This window comes from Psammomys obesus, unplaced genomic scaffold, assembly GCF_907164565.1.
Source record: "Psammomys obesus unplaced genomic scaffold, mPsaObe1.curated_primary_1811, whole genome shotgun sequence".
Taxonomy (NCBI): Eukaryota; Metazoa; Chordata; class Mammalia; order Rodentia; family Muridae; genus Psammomys; species Psammomys obesus.
The window spans coordinates 9,860,708-9,884,684 of NW_026590062.1; the positions used below are offsets into that span (position 1 = coordinate 9,860,708).

Consider the following 23,977-nt stretch of genomic DNA (forward strand, 5'->3'; position numbering starts at 1 on the left):
GATAGATAGATAGATAGATAGATAGATAGATAGATAGATAGATAGATTTATAGCCATAGTCAGGCAATGATCACACATCCTTTTGATCTCAGCATTCAGGGAGGCAGGGTTAGGTAGATCTCTATGAGTTCGAAGCCAGCCTAGTCTTCATGCACCACCACCACCTGGCTCTGAAATAGTCTTCAAACCTTTGACCAGCTAGAAAACTAAATGTTAGGCAATACTAAGCTCCAACCTAAATAGGGCTAACATTCTGGACACACGCCTTAACCACTTTCCAAAAATAAGTAAAAACCTCTTCCTGTGGCCTCGACAGTGCTTGCCCATGCCTCTATCAGTCCCTAACACACTTCAGCACCACTGAGGCTGAACTTTCTGTCTCTTCCCTCAGACCACAAGCTCCTTGAGTGACAAGGTCATTGCCTCCTTCCACTACGGGTGCCATGAGCCTAACACAGTGACTGGTTTATAACAAGTTCAGATATATTCATTTAAAGATACTTTCTTGGGGGCCACCAACATGGATCAAGCAAGGAAAAGAACTGACTTCTGCAAGTTGTCCTTTGAGCACCACATATGCCCTGGCATGAATGCATAAGACTCACACACACACACACACACACACACACACACACACACACACACGAATGAATGAATATATAATAAATGTAATAAACTATTTTAAGAAATTTTTTTTTTGTTTTTTAGAGACAGGGTTTCTCTGTGTAGCCTTGGCTGTCCTGGACTCACTTTGTAGACCAGGCTGGCCTAGAACTCACAGAGATCCACCTGTCTCTGCCTCCCTGCTAGGATTACCATGCCCCATAAGAAAATTTTTTTAGCCAGGCAGTGGGTGGCATATGCCTTTAATCCTAGTACTTGGAAGTTTGAGGCCAGCTTGGTCTATAGAGTGATTTCCAGGACAGCCAAACAGAGAAACCTTGTCTCAAACAAACAAAAAGGAAAGAAAGATACAAAGAAAGAAGGAAGGAAGGAAAGAAGGAAGGAAGGAAGGAGAAAGAGAGAGAAAGAGAGAAAGAAAGAAAGAAAGAAAGAAAGAAAGAAAGAAAGAAAGAAAGAAAGAAAGAAAGAAAGAAATTATCTTACGCTGCACATGCAGCACATGCCTGAGATCCCAACACTCAGGGCTAAGACAGAAAGATTACTGGGAGTTTGAGGCCAGCCTGGGCTATCTAACAAGCACCAGTCCAGCTAAGACTACATAACAAGATCTCATCTCAAAAGACAAAAATCACAGCTAGAGAAAGGAGTCCAAGGTTAAAAGTACTTCCTGTCTTTGATGCCTATTCTTGGTTGTCAACTTGACTATATCTGTAATTAACTAAAACTGAAAAATGGCAGGACACACCTGTGAGGGGCCTGTGCTTTTGTTAGATCATTTGAAGTGGGATGATCCATCTGTGATCCAGATCTTTGGGGTGGGAAGACACACCTCTAATCTAGGGCCACACCTTCTGTTGGTGACCTACATGGAAGACAGAAGAAGGAAGCTCTCGTTCCTGTCTACTTGCTCTCACCTTGCTAGCAAGCCCATTCCTTTATTGGCATTAGAGCTTACTTCTTCAGGATTCTGGCATATACTGAAGACCGGTTGAGACATTCAGTGTAGTGGACTGAACAACTTATTAGATTTTTGGACCTTTCATTCATATGCATCTATGATTAGACTAACTTGACTACAGCCTGTAAGTCAGTCTAATAAATCCCCTTTAGATAGATAGATAGATAGATAGATAGATAGATAGATAGATAGATAAACAGACAGATAGATTCATTCTAAAATCCTGTAATCTAGAGAACCCTGACTAATACACTGTCCTTTCAGAAGACCTGGATTTGGCTCCAAGAATCTACATGGTGAGTTACAACTGTCTGTAACTTCAGTCCTGAGGGCCACAACACTCTCTCCTGGCTTCTTTGGGCTTCTGCACACAGGTGGTACATGTCTTTATGTATATGTACTTCTATATATCTATATCTGTTTATATCTATACATATATGCCTATTATCTACTATCAACTGTCTATTCATCTATATATAATTATCTATATGTCTTCCTATTATCTGTGTATTCATTTATCTGTATCTTATCTATCCCTATCATTTATCTAGGCACCTCTGTCTCCCTCTCTCTCTATCTGTCTATTTTATATATGCACATACTCAAAAACACACACATGGGGTTGGAGAGATGGCTCAGTGGTTAAGGGCACTTGCAGCTCTTCCAGAGGAGCTGGGTTTGATTCTCCAGCCCTCACATAGCAGATCACAGCTGTCTGCAACTCTAGTTCCAGAGAATCTGGAACCCTCACACAAACATATGTGCACACCAATGCACATAAAAATAAATAAATATTTTTTAAAAATACACACACATAAAAATAAACAAGTGAATCTAAAAACAAACAAACAACAAAAACCATGGACCAGCAAGATAAGATGGCTCAGTAGATAAAAGAGGTGCTCACTGTCAAGTTCAATCCCCAGGACCCACAAAGTAAAAGGAGAGAGTCAACTCTTGTGAGTTGTCCTCTGACAGCTACACATGTTCCGCTCTGCTTTACACACACACACACACACACACACACACACCTGCACAATACACAAAATAAATAAGTAAAAGCATAACAGTTTAAGAGCCAAAAAAAAAAACATTCATTTTTTTTCTTTTTTTACTCCTACACCCCCGTTTTAAATTATTTTATTTCAAAAAGTATACTTTATTATATGCACATGAGTGTTTTGCATGCAAGCATGTATGTACACCACATGCATGCCTGGTGCCCAGAGAAGCCAGAAGAGGGAATCAGATCCCCTGGAACTGGAATTAAAGATCGTTGTGAGCAGCTGTGTTGGTGTACGAGGAACCAAACCTGGGTCCTCTGCAAGAGCAGCCAGTGATCTTAATTTCAGAGCCATCTCTCCAGTCCCCATTTTCCATTATCTGCAAATTAAGTGCAATTCCTGTCCCATACCTGACCAGTGCTACTTGGGATGAAACCCAGAGTTTCAGAACTTCATATGTGAGAGGAAATATTCCATCACTAGCATTTACCTTTTCTATATTTATTTTTATTTATGCATACGTGTGTGAAGTGTATGTCGTGCATGTGTGAGTGTCTGTGTACCCTCAGAGGTCAGAGGTGGGTATCATATCCCTTGGGATTACAGAATCTGGGTCCTCTACAGCAGCAGCAAGGGCTGCGTCATCTCTTCACTTTGTTTTTTGAGACAGGCTCCCACTATGTAGACCAGGCTGCTATGTAGACCAGGCTATCCTGAACTCCCAGAGATCAGCAATCCACCTGCCTCTACTTCCAGAGTACTGAGGTTAAAGATGTCTGCCACCATGGCCAGCCTCTTTCCTTTTGTTTTTTTTTTAAGAGTTATTTGTTATTTATACAGAATTCTGCCTGCATGTATGTCTCCATGCCAAAAGAGAACACCAGATCTCATTACTGATGGTCATGAGCCACCATGTGGTTGAACTCAGGACCTTTGGAAGAACAACCAGTGTTCTTAACTTCTGAGCCATCTCTCCAGCTTTTCTCCTTCCTTTTACTTTTTGAGAATACGTCTCACTATGTTGCCCAGCTCGGCCTTGGACTTACTGTGTACCCAGCCTGGTCTCTTTCTTAAAGATTTAATTATTTATTTTATGCATACAAGCACTCTGTTTTCAAGCCCACCAAAAGAGGGAATCAGATTCCATTACAGATAGTTGTGACCTACTATGTGGTTGCTGGGAACTGAACTCAGCTCTGGAACAGCAGCCAGTGCTCTTCCCTACTAAGCCATCTCTCCAGCCCCAGCCAGGCTGGTCTTAAACTTCTGAGCCTCCCAACACCAGGGCCAGCTCTCCACCAGAGTTTCTTTATTTTTTTTTTTCTAGACAGGGTCTCTCTCTGTGTAGCCCTGGCTGTCCTAGAACTCGCTTTCTAAACCACTCTGGCCTCGAACTCACAGAGATCCGCCTGCCTCTGCTTCCCAAGTGCTGGGATTAAAGGTGTATGCCATGAGCGCCTGGCTTTCTCCATCAGTGTTTATGGCTGTTGTATTCACTGCCACAGCTTTCTCAATACCTATAAAAACACACACTTGCCCCATGCACGCACACCCGAAGTTTGTGACACATGCAATAAACATAAATCCCCACCTATGCCCAAAATGTATAACATACCAAACTGTTCATCATTAGTAGTAGTATTTGAGACAGTTGCGAATATGATAAAGTAGACAAATATTTTTTAAAAAGTGAAAACAGGTACTTACCGGGTGTGATGATTCACATGCTTAATCCCAGCACTCAGGAGGCAGAAGCAGGAGGATCTCTGGGAATTTGAGGCCAACATGGTCCATATAGAGAGATCTAAAAAAAAAAAAAAAAAAAAAAAAAAAACCAGGGCCACACAATGAGACCCTGTTTCAAAAACTTAGAAACAGGAATGTAATCATTTTTAACTTATAATCACGAGTTCTGCAATACCACATCCAAACACAAGAGGGAGCTAGTTATGCTTTTTCCTTCAGGCCACCAGCTGTGTGAATTCTGGCATTGTCAGACTCTTCTCTTCCTTAGTTCCTTCCTTCGTTCTTTTCCTGTGCAGGAAAAATAAATAAATAAATAAAGGGAACAGCAGGTCTTGAGACACTAGACAATTGTTCTAGCATAAGCCACCGAAACTGTTGTCCCCAGCTTTGTAGGTGCTCAAGTGAGCAACTCTATATTTCATTGTGACATTTTCTGCAGCAACAGAGGTGCTTACCTCTAAAAACTGAAAGGATACCAGTGCTAAGAGGCCAAGGAGAGGTCCTGGAGGGCGCGGAGGAAACAAGCATGAGTCTGGAACCTCAGCAGTCATAGACCACAGGAGGCTCCCTGGAGCTCGCTGGCCTCCTGGTAACATGCTCCAAAATATAATGAACTTCAGGTTCAGAAAGAAACCCTGTCTTGAGCAGATACGGCAGAAAGTGCTAGAGAAGGACACTCTCCTGGATTCCACACATTCATGCATTGGCTCCCTACATGCTAACACACACCTGTAAACATCTCTCTCTTTCTCTCTCTCTTTCTCTCTCTCTCTCTCTCTCTCTCTCACAAACTAGCTATCTAGCTAAATAATAGATTTTAAAAAAAAAAGTGCTAACATTCCCAGTCTCAAAAACAAAAATACGTGTTGAAGCTTCTCCTTGAGACTGTATCTGGGCAGTGAATGACTCTCAACTACCATAAAATGCCAGAACTGATAATCAGATTGGAGCTGGGCATGGTACAACATGCCTTTGATCCCAGTACTTGACAGGCAAAGGCAAGTAGATCCCTGTGCATTCAAGTCCAGCCTGGTCTACACAGAAAGACTCTGTTGCCACCTAGGGCACAGCCAGTAGAGGTGAGCTACACAGTCACAAACCCCCACCACTGCCTCCCTAAGGGGTCCTGCTGGGATCCCAGGAGCATCCAGATTAGACCTTTCCCTGCAATCCCTTGCCAGTCTGGCCCACCTTTGGACACAGCCTGCAGAGATAAGCTGCACTGTGTTCCCTGAGCTCCACTGTCAGACTCACTTCTCTGCCTCCAACCAGGGACAACCAGACGGCTAAGGGCTATCATAAAACCACATGAGCCAGGGAAACGTGGCACCACTAGAGCCCAGCTATCACACTTCAACAAGCCCTGGATATCTTAACACAGACAAAACACAAAAAAATGGTCTTAAATCCAACCTTACAAAGATGACAGAGGCCTTACCCAAGCGTAATGGCCCAGGCCTTTAATCCAGCACTTGAGAGGTAGAGGCCAATGGATCTCTGTAAGTTTGAGGCTAGCCTGGTCTACAAAGCAAATTCCAGAACAGCCAGGGCCACACACACACACACCACTGTCTCAAAAACAAAACAAAGCAAAAAGATGATATAGGCCTCTAAAGTAGAAATGAATAAATCCCTTAAAGAAATACAGGACAGTATAATCAAACAAGTGAAATAGAAGCAATAAAGAGAACACATACTGAGGCAGTCCTGGAGATGGAAAACCTAGGGAAGAGAACAGTAACCTCAGACACAAACATCACTGACAGAATACAGGAGATGGGAGAAGAGAATCTCAGGCATAGAAGATACATTTGAAGAAATAGATACATTGGTCAAAGAAAATGTTAAATCTAAAAAGTTTTGACACAACCCATTTAAGAAATCTGGGACACTATAAAAAAGATCAATAGGAATAGAATAATAGGAATAGAAGAAGATTCCCAGCTCTAAGACCCAGAAAATATTTTCAACAAAAGCATAGAAGGAAACTTCCCCAAACTAAAGAGATCCCCATAAACATAGAAGAGCTTACAGAATACTAAGTAGATTGAACCAGAAAAGAAAATGCCCTCCACCACATCATAATCAAAAAACTAAATGTACAGAACAAAGAAAAACTATTCAAATCAACAAGGGGGGAAAAAAAGCCAAGTAACATATAAAGGCATATCTATCAGAAAGCACACTCACTTCTCAACAGAGACTCTAAAAGCCAGACTCTAAGAGATCACAGATGTTAGCCCAGACTACTATACCGAGCCAAACTTTCAAACTCCATAGATGGAGAAAACAAGATAGTCCATGACAAAACCAAATTTAAACAGTATCTATCAGCCAGATGTGGTGGCCCATGCATTTTGTCCCAGCCCTCAGGCAAGCAGAGGCAGGCGGATCTCTGTGAGTTCAAGGCCAGCCTGATCTCCAAAGTAATTCTAGGACAGCCAAGGCTACAGAGAAACCCTGACTCAAAAAACTAAAACAAACAAACAAACAAACAGAAAACCAATATCTATCCACAAATCCAGCCCTACAGAAAATACTAGAAGAAAAACTCAAATCCAAAGATGTTAACTATGCCCAAGAAAACAAGAAAATAAAATAAATAACCCCACACCAGCAAAACCAAAAGAAGGAAAACACACACACACACACACACACACACTACCACCACCAACATCAAAATAATAAGAATTAACAATCATTGGTCATTAATATCTCTCAACATCAAAGGACCCAATTTTTCCCAATAAAAAGAAAGGCTACTGGTGGCTGCGAAAAAGAGGACCCATCATTCTGCTGCATATAAGAAACACACCACAGCAGCAAAAGATAGACACTACCTCAGAGTAAAGTGCTGGCTAAAGGTTTTCCGAGCAAACAAACGCAGGAATCAAGTTGGACTAGCCATTCTAATATCTAATAAACTAGACTTTCAACCAAAATTAATCAAAAGAGATAGAGAAGGATATTTCATACTCGTCAAAGGGAAAAATCCACCAAGACAATATTTCAGTTCTGAAAATCTATGCCCTAAAGGCAACAGCACACACATTCTTTTGCTTGTTTGTTTGTTTATTTTTCTGTGCACTAGTGTTTTGCTGTATGTCAGTGTGAGGGTAGCAGATTCCCTAGAACCAGAGAATCTGTTACAGACACTTGTGAGCTGCCATGTGGGTGCTGGAAATTGAACACAGGTTCTTTGGGAGAGTAGCCAGGGCTCTTAACCACTGAGCTATCTTTCTGTCTTTCTAGCCCTGTCATGCACATTCTTTTTTTTTGTGTGTGTGTGTTTTGTTGTTGTTGTTGCTTTGTTTTTGTTTTCTTGAGACAGTCTTTGTCTGTGTAGCCTTGGCTGTCCTGGACTCTCTTTGTACACCAGGGCAGCCTTAAACTCACAGCAATCAACATGCCTCTGGCTCCCTGAGTGCTGGGATTACAGGCAGGTGCCACTACACCCAGCTGACACGTATTTATTTGTTTGTTTGTTTGTTTGTTTATTCTACAATGTTCTGTCTGCAAGTACACTTGCACACCAGAAGAGGGCACTAGATCTCATTATAGATGGTTGTGAGCCACCATGTGGTTGCTGGGAATTGAACTCTGAAAGAGCAGGCAGTGCTCTTAACCGCTAAGCCATCTCTCCAGCCCCCAACATCCACATTCTTAAAGGAAACATTAGTAAAGCTTAAACCACACATTGAACCACACACATTAGCAGTGGGAGACTTCAATGCCCAACCTTGCTCTCACCAATGGACAGGTCATCAAGACAGAAACTAAACAGAGAAATAATGAAACTAACAGACATCATGAATCAAAAGGACCTAAAAGATAACTGCAGAACATTTCATTCAAACACAAATATATATATATATATTATATTTTATATATATATCTTTCTCAACATCTCATAGAAACTTCTCCAAAATTGACCATATACTTGGTCACAAAGCAAGCCTCAACAGATACAAGAAAACTGAGACACACTGTCTTGAAAACCAAAGAGGGGTTGGGGGGAGAGATAGAGAATCAGCTTGGACTTTATGTGTGTGTCTGTCTGTTTGTTTGTTTGTTTGTTCGTTCGTTTCTGAGACAGGGTTTCTCTGTTCTTGGCTGTCCTGGACTCACTTTGTAGACCAGGCTGGCCTCAAACTCACAGAGATCTTCCTGCTTCTGCCTCCCCAGTGCTGGAATTACATGTGTGTACCACCTTGCACAGCTCAGATTGGATTGTTTTTTTCTTTTTACTTAATTTATTTATTGCTTTAAAAAAATAATTCATTTTATTTTATGTGCATTGGTGTGAGGTTTTCAAATTCCTTAGAATTGGAGTTACAAACAGTTGTGAGTTGCAATGTGGCTCTGGGAATTGAACCCAGGTCCTTTGGAAGATCAGACAGTGCTCTTAACCAGTGAGCCATCTCTCCAGCCCCTTATTGCTTTTTTTATGTGCATTGGTGTTTTGCCTGCATGTATGTCTGTGTGAGGGTGCCGATTCCCTGGAACTGGAGTTATAGACAGTTGTGAGCTGCCGTGTAGGTGTTGGGAATAGTGCCCAGGGCCTCTGAAAGAGCTGTCAGTGCTTTTAACTGCCGAGCCATCACTCCAGGCCCTCAAATTGGATTCCAAGGCACTGTCTTCACAGCTCCCCATTCTCTGTGGTTGGTCTTTAGTGTCATGAGGCCTTGAGAGGCCTCTCATCACTGTTTTTTTCACCTTAGTTACCCAGGGCCAGAGACAACAGAAATAACATACACTTAAGCACCGTGAAGCAGAGAAGAACTATTTTAAGTGGGGCCTGTGTGATGACCTAAGTTCTCTTGTGATGAGCTGAGCTTGATCCCTTAGGACTCAGATGGTGGAAAGAGAGAGTTGACTTCCCCGTAGTGGCCTCTGACCTCTACCTGTGTGCTGTGGCATGCACCCACTCCCACCCCCACGTACTCACATAAAATAAATAAAAATGTAATTAAAAAATAGGGAATTGTCACATATACTGTGTTATTTTTCAAAGACTAGTAGCTTAGTTTGATTTTTAATATGAACAAAAACTTATTTTAATCTTTATTTATTTTATTATTATTTATTTTGTTTGTTCAAGACAAGGATTTTTTGTTTGTGTGAGTGTGTGCGTGTGCGTGTGCGTGTGCGTGCGTGCGTGTGTGTGTGTGTGTGTGTGTGTGTGTGTGTGTTTGTAGCATTGGCTGTTCTAGAAGTAGTTCTGTAGACCAGGCTGGTCTCGAACCCACAGAGATCCACCTGCCTCTGCCTCACCAGTGCTGGGATTATTTTATGAGAAAGAGCCTTTAAACTCGGAACCTTCTCATTTGCCCTTACCTCTTAAGGAAAAAACGTTCCCTAGTCATAACTAGTTACAGTGGGCCTAGAATAATAAAAACTACATTTCCCATGATGTCCCACACAGGAAGGAAGTGAATTCGGACACCTCCCGTCATTGCTTATAGACCGGAAGACGGGACCTTAGTCCTCTTTCCCATCTTGCAAGGTAGGAATGGCGGGCCTCTATGAGGGAGGCGTTCTCAGGACCCCAATCCTCGTCCATCCGAAGGCGGGGAACGTCCGAGGTTCGCCGCCCAGGGCCGGCTATGGTCGGGGTCATTCGCCAGGTCTCACGGGAGCTTCATTTCTGTTGGCTTGGGTTGGCGGAGGGCGAAGAGCGAGCGTAGCGCTGGAGACACTCTCTGGGCCTTGCCGGCTGCCGTAGCCTGGGGAGGGTTAGAGGGTCTGTGCGGCAGCGTGCGACCACTAAGTCGGGGTCGGGGTTCCAGAACTCTCCGCCGAGCTTGCTTCGGCCACGTTGGGCTTTGTGGCTGAAGCGAAGAACTGCTTTCCCGGCTCCCCCGGAAGTCGTCCGGACAGGGGACTAGGTGGCTTCGGGACTCCAAGGCGAACCCAGAGAGAGTGGTCTTAGAAGTTCCGTGCAGGTGCACGGGTTTGGATTTATGGTAGGCCCGTTGCCCTGGGCCTCTCATAGTGTCCCGTGCTAGAACAACCCGCGGCCCCGAACCATTGCCTGGCCTCTGCCTGTAGGCTGCTGGCACTGAAGTGGGTCGCACACCTAAAAGACGGGAGTTTGGGGGAGAGGGGAGCCTTAAAGTAGGGTCTTCCAGTTCTGGGCTCTACCAAAAGTTCTGTTAAATTTCCCGATTCACAGAAGGGAAGAATAAAATAATGAGCCACTACCGTTTTAGCAAGCTAATAGTGCTGTATATTTGACATGTGGCCTTTGGGAGGAGCAGGCAGCAGAGGGTAGTTTTGATACTGGCTTGTTAACAGAAGGCTGATGAGATGCCTCTGTTTTTATTTTATTTTTTGTATCACTAGATGGCGGGCGAAAAAGCGGAGAAGCCTGACACAAAGGAGAAGAAACCTGCAGCCAAAAAGGCTGGCGGTGATGCTGCTGCTGCTGCTGGCACCCCGGCTGCAGGAGCAGCCAAAAAGGGTGACCCTAAGGTTAAAAAGCCCAAGAAGGGGAAGCCCCATTGCAGCCGAAACCCTGTCCTGGTTAGAGGAATTGGCAGGTACTCCCGGTCTGCTATGTATTCCAGAAAGGCAATGTACAAGAGGAAATATTCTGCCGCAAAGTCCAAGGTAGGAGAGGAGGGAACCACCAGCCACAATGCCTCAGTTCCTGTGGTTAAGGTTGTTTGCCAGGCTCCTTGATGGGTTTGTCCTTGTAGGTTGAAAAGAAGAAAAAGGAGAAGGTCCTTGCTACTGTTACAAAACCAGTAGGTGGTGACAAGAATGGTGGTACCCGGGTGGTGAAGCTTCGAAAAATGGTAAGTCTAGAGGGATGGGAATTGAATCTCAAACTAAATTTGCATGATGTAGAGGTGTGGGTATATGGTGCCTATGTAGGATTATGCCAGATTGCTGGAAGAGGAAGGATTCGTGGCACTTAAATTGTTAACTTTTGGTAGGTTGAGGTTTGTTTGAAAGGCTGTTGGTCTGGTATAGTTGGGAATGAGTTGTCTGGCATGAAACTATTATCCTGCCTCCTCCACAACTATCTGAGACATAATTCTGAAGAGATGGCTCAGTGGTTAAGGGCACATGCTATTCTTTGGAAGGGCTTGAGTTCTGTTCCCAGCACCCGTCACAGCCTGCTCACAGCTACCTGTACCTCCAATTGCTAGGGTTATTCAAGAGCACCTACACATTTGCATGCACAGTGACACTTTTAATCCCAGCACTCAGGAGGCAGAGGCAGGCGGATCCGCAGAGTGAGTTCCAGAACAGCCAGGGCTCCACAGAAATCTTGTCTAGAAAAACAAAGCAAGCCAAAACGTTGGAAGAGGTTGGATTAGAGTGGTTATCTGCATGCCGGTAATGGAGAGGTTCTTTGCCATGTTGTTTCTGAGGCTTAACCTTGGAATTTGGAACCAGCTTGTGTGAGCTGGTTGCTTATGTGTGGCACATGCACTCTTTCCAGCCTAGGTATTATCCTACTGAAGACGTGCCTCGCAAGCTGCTGAGCCATGGCAAAAAGCCCTTCAGTCAGCATGTGCGAAAGCTGCGAGCCAGCATCACTCCTGGGACCGTCCTGATCATCCTCACCGGGCGCCACAGGGGCAAGGTGAGCGCTGCCCCACTGGGGCCCTGTTCATGATAAGCTTGACTTCGGTGGTTTGTGTGTTCCAAAGCAGCCCTGTCACTCAACAGAGCCTAGTCCTCCCTTGCCTACTGTAAATACTTTGTGTTCTGTAACTAATTTAAGCCCTTAGTCCCATTAGTATATGCTAGTTTGTGCTCTTTTGAGTTGCATGTGTGATTTACTTAAATAGACTAGCTTGGGTAAGTGGGAATAGAAATCAGGAAATGCCTTTTGGTAGTGGCTTTAATGAGTTTGTATTTGTCCTTCAGTTAATTCAGAAGTCAAGATTCGATTGTTAAATGTCATTTTCTGTTGACTTCCAGAGAGTGGTTTTCCTGAAACAGCTGGGCAGTGGCTTGCTACTTGTGACTGGTAAGAAAATCCTTGGTCTTTTTGGTTTTGACATGATCTTATGGAGCCCAGGATAGCCTTGACCTTTTAATCCTGTTGCCTGAGTGCTGGGATGGCAGGTGCCTATCACTTGCACTGTGATTTGTGTAACCCTCAAACTTACAGCATTCCCCATGCCCTGAAATTTAGATCTCCACCATACACATACGTCAAAGCCTGTGTGGAGGTAAGAAGACAAGTCAGACCTTTCTGGCTTGTCTCAATAGTCCTGTTGTTCATTTATTTTCTATACTTGCCAAGGGTTTAATTAGAGTAAGGACATGGTCTTGTACTGACATGATGGCTTATTGGGTAAATGTGCTTGAGAGCCTGAGTTCGATCCCTACAAGAAGAAAGGAGTTTGCACTCTATACACTCCATGTCCCCAGCAGAGCAGGATGAAGAGTGAATGATGGCTGGTGGCAGGTGGATCTCAAAGACAGGTATAGAGTAAATGGTTCAAAGACAGTGGTTACGAGAGAAAGTGAATGGTTGCAGACAGGCGTAGCCTGTGTAAAAAGATGGTCCTCTTCTCACCTGGGTCCCTTGGAAGGCCCTGGATAGACAGATCTTCGAGCAGGTGGCTTTTTTTTTTTCTCTCCCCAGATTAGACAGTTGTGAACTCTGTGGGTAGGGAAAATCTAAATAAGGCACTCCTGCAAGAACAACCATTAAATCATCTTTAGCTCCCTGCCCTCATACTCCAGTTAACTATTTCTATTGTCTTACTGGGGAGACCAGTCTGACCTCAGACTCAGAAAGCTATGCCTTCATCTCTCTGTGCTGCTAAAATTAAGGACATGCGCCCCCATGCCCGGACCAAATCTTAACTGTTCAATGTTGATTCTTATTTTTCAAACTTATTTTATTATCCCCTCAGGACCTCTTGCTCTCAACAGAGTTCCTCTGCGCAGAACACACCAGAAGTTTGTCATTGCCACCTCTACAAAAGTTGATATCAGCAAAGTTAAAATCCCCAAACACCTGACTGACGCTTACTTCAAGAAGAAGCAGCTGCGAAAGCCCAGGCACCAGGAGGGCGAGATCTTTGACACAGAGAAGGAGGTGAGGTCCTTCCCCATGTTGTGGTGTTTCCATGCCCAGCTTCTCCAGTCAGGAACTGGTGTAAGTCTGGCTGGAGATTGTCCTTGGTTGACTTCGAGTAGACAAGTCTTGAGGGAAAGTTGTGAGTTGCTTTTTATCAGTCTCTGAGAAGTAGGACTTTATAGGGAGTCTTGGTTCTTAATGTTTCTTTTCTCTGTTTAGAAATACGAGATTACAGAACAGCGCAAGGCTGATCAGAAAACTGTGGACTCACAGATTCTGCCAAAGATCAAAGCTGTTCCCCAGCTGCAGGGCTACCTTCGAGCTCAGTTCTCCCTGACAAACGGGATGTATCCTCACAAGCTGGTATTCTAAATTGCTAACAACCTGATTAAACAGCTTTATATGTTTCTTTGTGTCTTTGTGTGTTCTGTGTGCACATGTTGGGTGGTCCATTTGGGGGTGTTCCAGTGTCTTTCCCTGGCCTTTTCAGTAAAAAGGATCTCCTACTTGCTCTGAAGCTCATAAGTTAGGCTGGCCATCAAGTGAGCTCTGGGGATTCTGTTTCTGCCCTGTTCACCGCTGGTGTTGGTTTATGGGCATTCATGTAACCATGTCCAGTTTTTGCCATGGGTATAGTTTTGCCTCTTACAGAGTGGGACTTGATGGAAGTGGTGTGTGCTGTGGGTTTGTTCCCTCATGGCTTTGGAGTGGCCTGCTTTGATGCATTTTCTCAAGTGGAGCCCTGACTAGGAATGTAGTGGGTACATGCTATCCAGGTCATAAAAAGCCTTTCCTCTTGAGCCAGGCGCTGTTGTAAATACATTCCTGTACAAGAATGTTTCGACTGTGTGTGCACCTTGTGTGTTCCTGGTGTCCTCAGGTCTGAAAGCAGCCTTATCCCTTGGAATTAGAGTTGTGGGTGTTGTAGAAGTGTTTGTTCTGCATACATGGATATGCATTCCATGTCTGCCTGGTGCCCAGAGGTCAAAAGGGCATTGGGTCCCCCAGAACTGGAATTAGGGATAGTTGTGAACTAATGGAGTAACAAGAACCTTTCCAGCCCCTTGTCAGAATTGAGAGAAAGCTGTAGTGTGAGGATTTGTTTGCTAGGTTAATGAATTCTAATAGGGGTCCTAAATTACAGTGTAATACCCATTTTTACATTACAATTAATGGTTCCATGAGGGTGATCTTTTTTTTTTTTTCTTCTTCTTCTAAGGATAGCATTTTTCTTTTGGTTTTTCAAGACAGGTTTTCTCTGTAATAATCCCTGGGTGTACAGTACTCACCTTATAGACCAGGCTGGCCTTGAACTCATATATATATCCACCTGCCTTTGCCTCCTGAGTGCTGGGATTAAAGGTGTGCATCACCATGCCCTGCAACATTTCATATGTATCCCAGGCTGGGTAATTTGCATCCCTCTATAGTTGCCTTCCAACAAAACTGGTAAGATTTTAGTTCTTAGAGCATCATTTCCCAACCTGTGGATCCCAACCCCATTCATCTTTACAATTCATAACAATAGTTCTGCTTATAGTTAAGAGCCCATTGGGTTGGCCCCACCTTAAAGATTTATTTATTCATTATGTATACAATGTTCTGTCTTCCTTTACACCTGCACGCCAGAAGAGGACACCAGTTCTCTTAGATGGTAGTGAGCCCTCATGTGGTTGGTTGCTGGGAACTGAACTCAGGACCTCTGGAACAGCAGGCAGAGCTCTTAACCTCTGATCCATCTCTCCAGCCCATGGTGCCCCACCTTTAATCATATCACTACAAATGAGTCCAGGACAGTCAAGGCTACAAAGAGAAAAAGAAAAAGGTGGAGAGGTGTCAGAGTATTAGGAAGGTTTAGAACCACTGGTTTTCTAGAATGTCACAAAGAATACAGCCTTTTGAGCTGTCTGGGGAGTGGCTGCATACTTCTGTTGTAGTATTCTAAATACTGTTTTAACAATTGGAAGACAATTTGAGTTACTAGGCGTGAATAAAGCTACTATGAAGACATGTTACTGGTTTTCTTTGGGTAAGTACCTGGTGCTAGCTTACATGGTGTGATTTAATACTAGGTAGTTAGCCCCACCACTGAGTTGCACCTTTTTCTCCCTCTGATAGATTCTCTTCGGTGCTTTTTGTTCCTCCTGCCCTTACTGGGATTTCTGGGATTAAGAAATCACTATGAGATTAAGCAAGCCCCTGTCCCATCTGTGTACTGCTGATGGACCCCTGGGCTGCAGGCATGCCCTGTAAGCACAACCCACTGGAGTGCTTGTCCAGCCTTCCTTTTGAAACTGTTACTATGTATGAAATTGGGCGGGTCAACATGAGTGCAAATGCACCGGATGAATTGTCTGTGCATCTGAAACAAATCTTGGTTTCCATTAGCTGGTCCTGTAACAGTAAGTGGTTCCTTACCACTCTGGTTCCTTGCTGTAAGTGACATGACCACAGAGCTGTCTAATGACCCACCTCTATAGCTCTCTATTCCAGTCAATCCTTGTGACTTAACTATATCAACTTGATTTTTCAAAAGTAAAAACTGATTCTAGAATGCATGTGGGCAAATGTGTGCCAGCGTATACTTGAAGAGGTCGGAGAGCAACTAAACAGGTGCTTTTGCCCCCTGAGCCCTCTTGCTGGCCCTATGTTGACTTGCACTTTTTTTTCCCCTAAAGGTTTGCTTTGAATTTTATGTGTATGAATGTTTTGTCAGCATCTATGTCTGCACATGCACCATGTGCTTCTGGTGCCCTTGGGGGATAAAAATTAACCCTGGAACTAAAGTTACTGACAATTGTGAGCTGCCATTTAAGTGTTGGGAATGAACCCTCATCCTTTGGGAGAACAGCCAATGCTCTTAACCACTGACTTACCTCTTCAGACCTCATACTGTCTTTATTTATTTATTGTTTTTCCAAACAGGTTTTATCTGTAAAGACTTGGCTGTCCTGGACCCACTTTGTAGACCAGGCTGGCCTTGAACTCACAGATCTGACTGCTTCTGTCTCCTGAGTGCTGGGATTGATGGTGTGTGCCACCACAATGGCTTTAAGTTAACTTTGGTTTTTCAAAGCAGGGTTTCTGTGTAGCCCTGGCTGTCCTGGACACACTCTGTAGACCAGGCTGGTCTCAAAGTCACAGAGATCTGACTGCATCTGCCTCCCTGAGTGCTGGGATTACAGGTGTGCACCATCATGCCCAGCTTAAGTAAACTTTTTAATTGAACACTTATGTCATTTGTTAAACTGGGATGAAAGGTCCCCTTCTTACAGGTACAATGTCATCATGGTCCAATGGTCAGTGAGGAATTGTATAGGGTGAGAGCAGAACCATAAATTGGACCTGATAGTGTGTGCCTTTAATCCCAGCACTCAGGAGGCAGAGAAAGGTGGATCTCTGTGAGTTGGAGGCCAGACTGGTCTACAGAGCAAGTTTCAGGGCAGGTAGGGCTGCACAAAGAAATCTGTTGCAAAGACAAAACAAAACAGGGCTATAGCCTAGGACTCCTCAGGGTAGGGAAACTTGGTGCTGTTTGTATTGCTTCAGGACCTTGCTGAAGCCCTCAAACTGAGATAGGTTGCTCTGAGTTCAAGTGTTGCTTGATCTCAGAGGAGCAGGGTCCCGTGTGCAGGGGATCTGTGGCAGGACAGGTGGGGACCCTGCTGGACAGCAGTCTGGGAAGGCTCAGAGCATGAAGGTGCTGGGAAAGCCCTACTCGCTGTGTGCCATGCAGCTGAGCCACAGCTTTGGCTATGGCTAGGACACCAGCTCAGCCTGTTGCTCAGCTCCTTTCCACAGGAGCCAGGGCTCACATCAAGGATGGTGGGTGTACAGAAGGCTGGGCTGGTCAGCTGGCAGTGTGCCAGCTGTGTTTCAGCTTCCCCCAGGCATGGCAGCCATGGTAGGACCTGGAGGGGCAAGGTAAGAAATGACCAGATGCCCAATGACATGAATGGTTTTAATAAACTGAGAAGTGGAGAATTGAGAATTGTAGAAAAGAGTTTATTGGGTCTTCTGGTTTCAGAAGGTGAACCAATGAACACCATGGTGGGCAGCATGGCGGTAGGCAGACAGGCAGGCAACCTGATCCACAACCACAAGGGAAGGAGAGAGAAAACAGGTGTGGGCTTTTGAAAACCTCAAGCCAACCCCTGTGACACCTCTTCCAACAAGGCCACACCCCCAATCCTTCCTAAGCAGTTCCACCAACTGTAAACCAAATACTCAAATATGTGACTAGAAGGGCCATTCTCATTCAAATTACCTCAAGAGTCCTGTTTCTAATCTAGCGGAGATTCAGCCAGAGCTTGAGTAAGACACAGATGAAGTTAACCTGTGAACTACAGGGAATTGTGGGAAATTACATTATCGCTGAAGTAGAACATGACCTTGGAATTTTCTGAGGGTCCTTAGGGAATTCAAACAAGCTAACAACGCTGTACTTGTGAATGGTCACCATGTGTGCAGTCTAGGTTAGGAGAGATACTAGGGGAACCAGGAAGCCTCGAAGGTAGATGGTGGCATTCTTGACTATAGCCAAGATGTGGACTGAATGTGTGTCTATCGCTGAATGAAGAGGGTGTGGCAAACCTATACAGTGGAGAATTTTTTCAGCCTTGAAGGAAGAATTGAGTCATCTTCCAGTACCAAGCTGAATCGGAAGAATATGATGTCAAGTGCAGTATTTAAGGCATAGGCTGACAAATTCTGCATGATCCCACTCAGATGTGGAATCCAAAACGGTGAAGTCAGAAGAAAAGCTGACTATGGTCACCTGAAGCTAGCCAGAGGTCAAGAGGAAGAAATAGAGAATTGTTAATACAAAGGTACAAATTTTAAGACAGAAGAAATAGAAACTAAGGTCAGGTTGGTTTTTGTGAAGTATCACCATACCCAAGTAAACATTCTTTATTATCTCATTTATGTATTTAGTTTTTTTGAGAGAGGGTGTCAATGTGTAGCCCTGGCCATCCTGGGTCCTAGAACTCATCCCAAGACCAGGCTTGCTTTGAACTCACAGAAATCTGCCTGCCCCTGTCTCCTGAATGCTGGGATTAAAGACATGCATCACCACACACCTGGCTTCATTCATTTCTTTTTAATTTTGCCTTTTGAGATAAGGTCTCACTATGCAGCCCTGGCTGTCCTGAAACTCTATCTGTAGACCAAGCTAGCTTTGAACACACAAAGATTCACCTGCATCTGCCTCTAGACTAAAGGTGTGTGCCACCGTATCTGGCTCATTATTTTTGACAGCATCTCAAATCCAGGCTGGCTTCAGACACAATATGTAGCCTGAGCTCTAGATGCTCTTGCCTTTACCTCTTAAGTGATGGGATTACAGGCCACCATGGTCCAGTTATGTGGTGTGCTGATAATTGAACCCTTACTTAATTTTCAGGTTGTTTTTTTTTTTTTTTTTTTTTTTTTTTTTTTTTTTTGTGTGTGTGTGTGTGTGTGTGCCTGCTACACAAACATTCTACCAATTTAGCTATATCCTGTAGCTGCTTTTTGGTACTTTGTAGGTTCTTTTTCCCACCCCTTATCCCCCTAGTTTCCTACCCCCGTCACTAGATAGAGAGGGATATAGGGAAGAGAGAAAGAGATCTAAATCTAATTTTTTCTTGCTCTTCTTTGCAGCTTGTCTTTACTTCTTTGTGGGTTCTTTTTTCCCATCCTTTATCACCCCAGTATCACCCCCTATCACTAGACAGGAAAGAAAGGAGGATAGGGGGAGAGAAAGAGAGCCATTCCTGAATCTAATTTCTTCCTGTTTCTTCTTTGAACACAATTACTAGCAAACTGCAAACAACCACTCAGAATGATCAACAACCACCAACCCCAGCTGTTGAGGCACTAGCATTTATATACCCTTTAAAAAAGTTCCCAAAATTTCAAATGTCACACAATTGCAAAAACTATCTGCAGCTGGCAAAACCACACCTCTGCTAGAGCAGGAGGCAAATCATACTCAGCTAATGTGGACAGTCTGGAGCAGCCACATACCCCATACCTAGGATTAAAATGAAAACACATTCTATAAGAATATAAATATTTCAGGTTTTGTTTTTGTTTTTTAAGTCAAGCTGGGCAGTGGTGGCACATGCCTTTAATCTCAGCACTTAGGGAACAGGCAGGCAGATCTTTGTGAGTTCAAGGCCAGCCTGTCTACAGAGTGAGTTCCAGGACAGCCATGGCTACACAGAGAAACCCTGTCTCAGACAACAACAACAAAAAAGAAACCAAAATTCCAGAATTCTCACTACTACATCCTCAGCCCTAGTTTTAGTTGACTATTGTTTTCTTGTGCTAGTGAGGGAATCCTGGGCTTGCATATGCTAGAATGCTCTCTCTACCACTCAGCTAGATCCTCGGTGCCTTTTTTATATTTACCAGTTAGAATCCCCAATGTGCTGACAGTCATGTGCATGCACATCCCCCACATACACACACATGTAGACAGATACGATTTTATGAAACAGGGCTTTTCTTTGTAGCCCTTGCTGTCCTGGAACTCAGTCTGTAGAGCAAGCTGGCCTCAAACTCACAGAGATCCACTTGTCTCTGCCTCTCAAGTGCCATGCGTGGAATAAAGGCGTGCACCACCATAGTTCACCTGGTTCTGATGTAATTTCTTTTTTAATGTGCATTAGTGTTCTGCCTGCATGGACATCTGTGTTGAGGGTGTCGGATCCCCTGGAGCTGGAGTTACAGACAGGTGTGAGCTGTCATATGGGTGCTGGGAATTGAACCCGGGTCCTCTGGAAGAACAGCCACTGCTTTTAACCTCTGAGCCAAATCTCCAGCCCTATGAATTTTAAAGAATTATTTAAACAATAACAAACAGGGTAGAGAGAGAACTCAGCAGTTTAGAGCCCTTGTTGCTCTTGCAGAGAACTCAGTTTGACTCCCAGCACCCACATGGTGGCTCAAGACCATCTGTAACCCCAGTCCTAGGAGACCCAGCATCCTCTTCCAACCAGACGCTCATATGATGCACATACATACATGCAGGCAAAACATGCACACACATAAAACAAATGCATAAAACTTTTTTTTGAGACAGTTTCTCTGTGTAGTCTTGGCTGTCCTGGACTCACTTTGTAGACCAGGCTGGCCTTGAACTCACAGAGATCCGCCTGCCTCTGCCTCCCAGAGCCCCAGGATCAACAGGTGTGCGCCACCAAGCCCTGCAAAACTTTAAACAAATTAAGAAACAAAAGAAAGAGATGTGGAATTAAATGCATTCCAGGAAGCAACCTGGAAGTATCCTAAAATAAAGAGAAAGGAAGAAGCAAGAACATCATGTGATCTTTGAACCCTTTGAGAGAAGAATGAAAAGCAGTCAAGTTGCTGGAGAGATGGTTCAGTCATTAAGATCACTGGCTGCTCTTTTTGAGGAACCAGGTTCAGTTCTTAACACCCACATGGTAACTCACAGAGGTTTGTAATTCCAGTCCTAGGGGATCTGATACCCTCTTCTGCCTTCCATGGACATTGCATGCATGGTAGCACACAGACATACATGCAGGCCAAACACTCATACACATAAAATAAAAGTAAATCATTGTTTTGGGGAGAAGTTCAAGGCCACCGTTTGTCTATATAGAGAATATATGCCAGTCTGAGCTTCAGGAGACCCTTTTGTTTATCTCAAAAAACATAAGCCACCCACCCACCACTGGGCTTGTCTAAGTTTGTTTGTTTTTTAATTTTTGTAGCAGCTGCAATGAATGCTTTTACAAATATCCAGGCTGGAATATGTAATATAAGGCAGTGCCCAGATGCCCACCAGGGGACGCTGAAGCACAGAGCATCCTTCAAGACATCAATGGTTATGGCAACCCCACGGCATTCAAAGAGGTTTGTTTCATCTCAGAGGTTTTCACCAAGGCAGAGGCTGTCTCTTAGTTCTGCTAATTCAGTGGGGGATCAGAGAAGATTTTCAGAATTTCTTTCATCGGATTTCCTTGCCTTTCTGCTGTCCCACCCACCCAAGAGCAGAACATAATGAGACCCCAAAATGAACCTGGGCTATGGGAGGCCCTGAAAAGGAGAGTGCCAGCAGAGGTGCGTGTGCTTCCTCTCTGAGACTGCGATTAATGAGATGGACATAGTCTCTGCTGGGTGTTCCTGTGTGTCTGACAGATGTGTTTATGCAGTTTTTCCTGTCTTCATCAATTCCCTTATAAATTTGCCTGGCAGCTTCTGCTAGAACTATCTTTAAGCTGCACATCAGCTTCTTAGCAACTGTTTATCTCTATGCCACACTTGCATATTTGACCACTCAATAGGATTACAGACTCAGTTCAGACAATCACCTGGAGCAGAAATGTTAACAGAAGGGACAGACATTGCAAAATCCCTGAGGGGCCCCAGCTTGAGCCAAGGCCAGCCAACATGGCAGCATCTGGGCTCCTAGGCGATGTCTATCAACAAGCCCTTCCCTTTTGGGGAGTTACCTTTCCCACATGGGTGGGTGACTGATAGGTATTCTTCCTGCTTCCTCTGAGCTCACCACAGGGGCTCCCTGGCCAACGTGGACCCTTGCTTCTCTCCCCATCTCCCCCATCTCGACTCTTTGTTCTCAAAAAAAAAAAAAAAAAAATCCAGCTGAATGGGTGGTGCACATCTGTAACCTATAAGCCCTTTATCACTCTCATTACCTTTTTACTTTATTTATTTATTCAAAACAAGGTCTCATGGTGTAGGTGGCCTGGAAGGTATTGTGAAGATCAGCCTGCCCTCAAATTCAGAGATCTGCCTGTCTCTGCCTCCCAAGAGCTAGAATTAAAGGTGTGTGCCACAATGCTGGTTATGTTATTATATTCTAAATTATATATTTTCCTCCTTTTAGCAGGAATCTGGATCTTGGCTGGGATTCTGGAGTTCAGCATCTAGATGGAGAATGGGAGCTTCTGTTTCTCTCAGGGGCAGCTAGAGCGCCTTAGGGTGAGGCCTGAGTGTACTAAGCTGGGGTGTGGAAAATGTTTTCCACAGAGTGTTACAGTTTAGTTCTTTTAGCATGAGATCTCCTGTGGCAGTGAAAGTGGGGCATTCCAGACCTTATGGCAGATACCAAAGTGCTACAGCTCTTGGCCAAGCTGCTGTGATAAGCACGTCAGAGGTGCAGGCCAAGGCTCATGTCTGGTTGGCTTGAAGCCAAGATACAGACCTGGTGAGGCCAGGGCCAGTGGGCAGGCCTGGTGAGCTACCAGGCAGGTGATGAAGTATGAATCTCAGATGGTCTTGAAGTGAGTAATCTAGGCCCTTTGACCCTTTATTCATGTAAAATCAAGGGCAATATAAACTCTTGTCAGAGAGAGGGTGAATGTGTCAGGGTTCAGGGATACTTAATGGTTTTATCGCAAGAAGGAAAATACAGTACTTAATTATCTTTGGTGGGAGGGAGGGTCCGGGATCTCCAAGTACAATTGAAGGTCACTGCTGGACTAAGATCCTTAGCAGGGTGGCACATTTTTAGGAATTTTTAGGGCAGTTTCCTTATCAGGGGAAGGTTTTGGCCTGTAATCTGCCCTGAGGGCTATGTGACTGCCTTACAAGACCTGGAATAAATGGCTATCTAGTGACAATTGACTTCAACCTTACCCAGCAGAGCCCCGCAATGTCTATGTGTGTGGGAGTATTCGTACATGACTGCAGGTGCCTGTGGAGTTGCAAGTAGTTGTGAGCTGCCTAAACTGGGTGCTGGCAACTGAATTGAGGTCCTCTGTAGGAGAAGAAGTCCTCCTGAGCATCGAGCCTTTTGCCAGTCCTTTACCTCCTGGAGATTCTCTCTCAGGGAATCTGGAGCTCATCATTTCAGCTATGTGGGACTGTAAAAGGAACTTTTATTTGATGGCTTCAGTTGTTGTCTCAGAGGATTTTTTTGTCTGCTTTGTCTGCTAACCTAGGCCTAGTCCTGGAAGCTTCTGGCCTCTGTACAATCTAACCCAGGCCTAGCATCTGTGACTTACTGCTTAATAAACTCACCCTTTCTTGTTCTTTCTGAGCTCTGGGCTGGCTGGTTCAACTCAGCTGTTCTGGCTCAAACTCCTCTCCCAGCTGACTTATTCAATCTATCTTTTTTCTAGGTTTCTGAATTGTTTTGATTGGCCTCAAACTAAACTCAGCATTCTGCTCTAATCTCCTAGCTCCTTCTCACTCTTTGGCTCCTTCTGTCTTCACCTGAGTTCTCTCTGCAACCTGTCTCTCTATAACTGTTCCAGTAAAACTGCCTCTCTCTCTGCATTGCCGAGTAAGTAGCTTCCCTTTCCTCTCTCTTCTCATGAGAGTTGGGCATATCCTATTCTGTCAAATCTTTCTCTGATTTGTCACTTTTTCTGCCACTGAATTAAACATCACTTTCAAACATGGGTGCTTCCTTCTACAAACTAACTAACATTGTCTGGGATTAAAGGTGTATACCACCATGCCTGGACCTAAGCTTTTCTTTACCTGAAACTTGCTCTATACTAGGCTGGCCTTGAACTCATATCTGCTTGCCTCTGTCTCCTGGATTAAAGGTGTGTTTGTATTCCAGCCAGTTCACACAGACCTAGAAGATACTTGGATGTGATCTCTTGCCAG

General features: G+C 44.2%; 1 protein-coding gene and 1 non-coding gene across 4 annotated transcripts; both read left to right on the plus strand.

The window, feature by feature from the left end:
* The first annotated feature begins 9,789 nt into the window (after positions 1-9,789).
* Positions 9,790-13,797, plus strand: Rpl6 (ribosomal protein L6). Of its 3 annotated transcripts, none has more exons than XM_055606394.1 (7): positions 9,790-9,838; positions 10,678-10,944; positions 11,034-11,132; positions 11,786-11,929; positions 12,271-12,319; positions 13,218-13,402; positions 13,604-13,797. In XM_055606394.1, exons 2-7 carry the CDS (start codon positions 10,678-10,680, stop codon positions 13,754-13,756), a joined length of 897 nt encoding a protein of 298 aa, XP_055462369.1. In that variant the 5' UTR covers positions 9,790-9,838; the 3' UTR covers positions 13,757-13,797. The 3 variants fall into 3 exon arrangements, with proteins under 3 accessions (XP_055462369.1, XP_055462367.1, XP_055462368.1); XM_055606392.1 differs by lacking the exon at positions 9,790-9,838 and adding an exon at positions 9,845-9,959; XM_055606393.1 differs by lacking the exon at positions 9,790-9,838 and adding an exon at positions 9,845-9,917.
* On the plus strand, positions 10,280-10,413 carry LOC129676183 (small nucleolar RNA SNORA42/SNORA80 family). Its single transcript, XR_008720042.1, has one exon. It is a non-coding gene; the product is annotated as a small nucleolar RNA SNORA42/SNORA80 family (small nucleolar RNA).
* Positions 13,798-23,977: the final 10,180 nt, after the last annotated feature.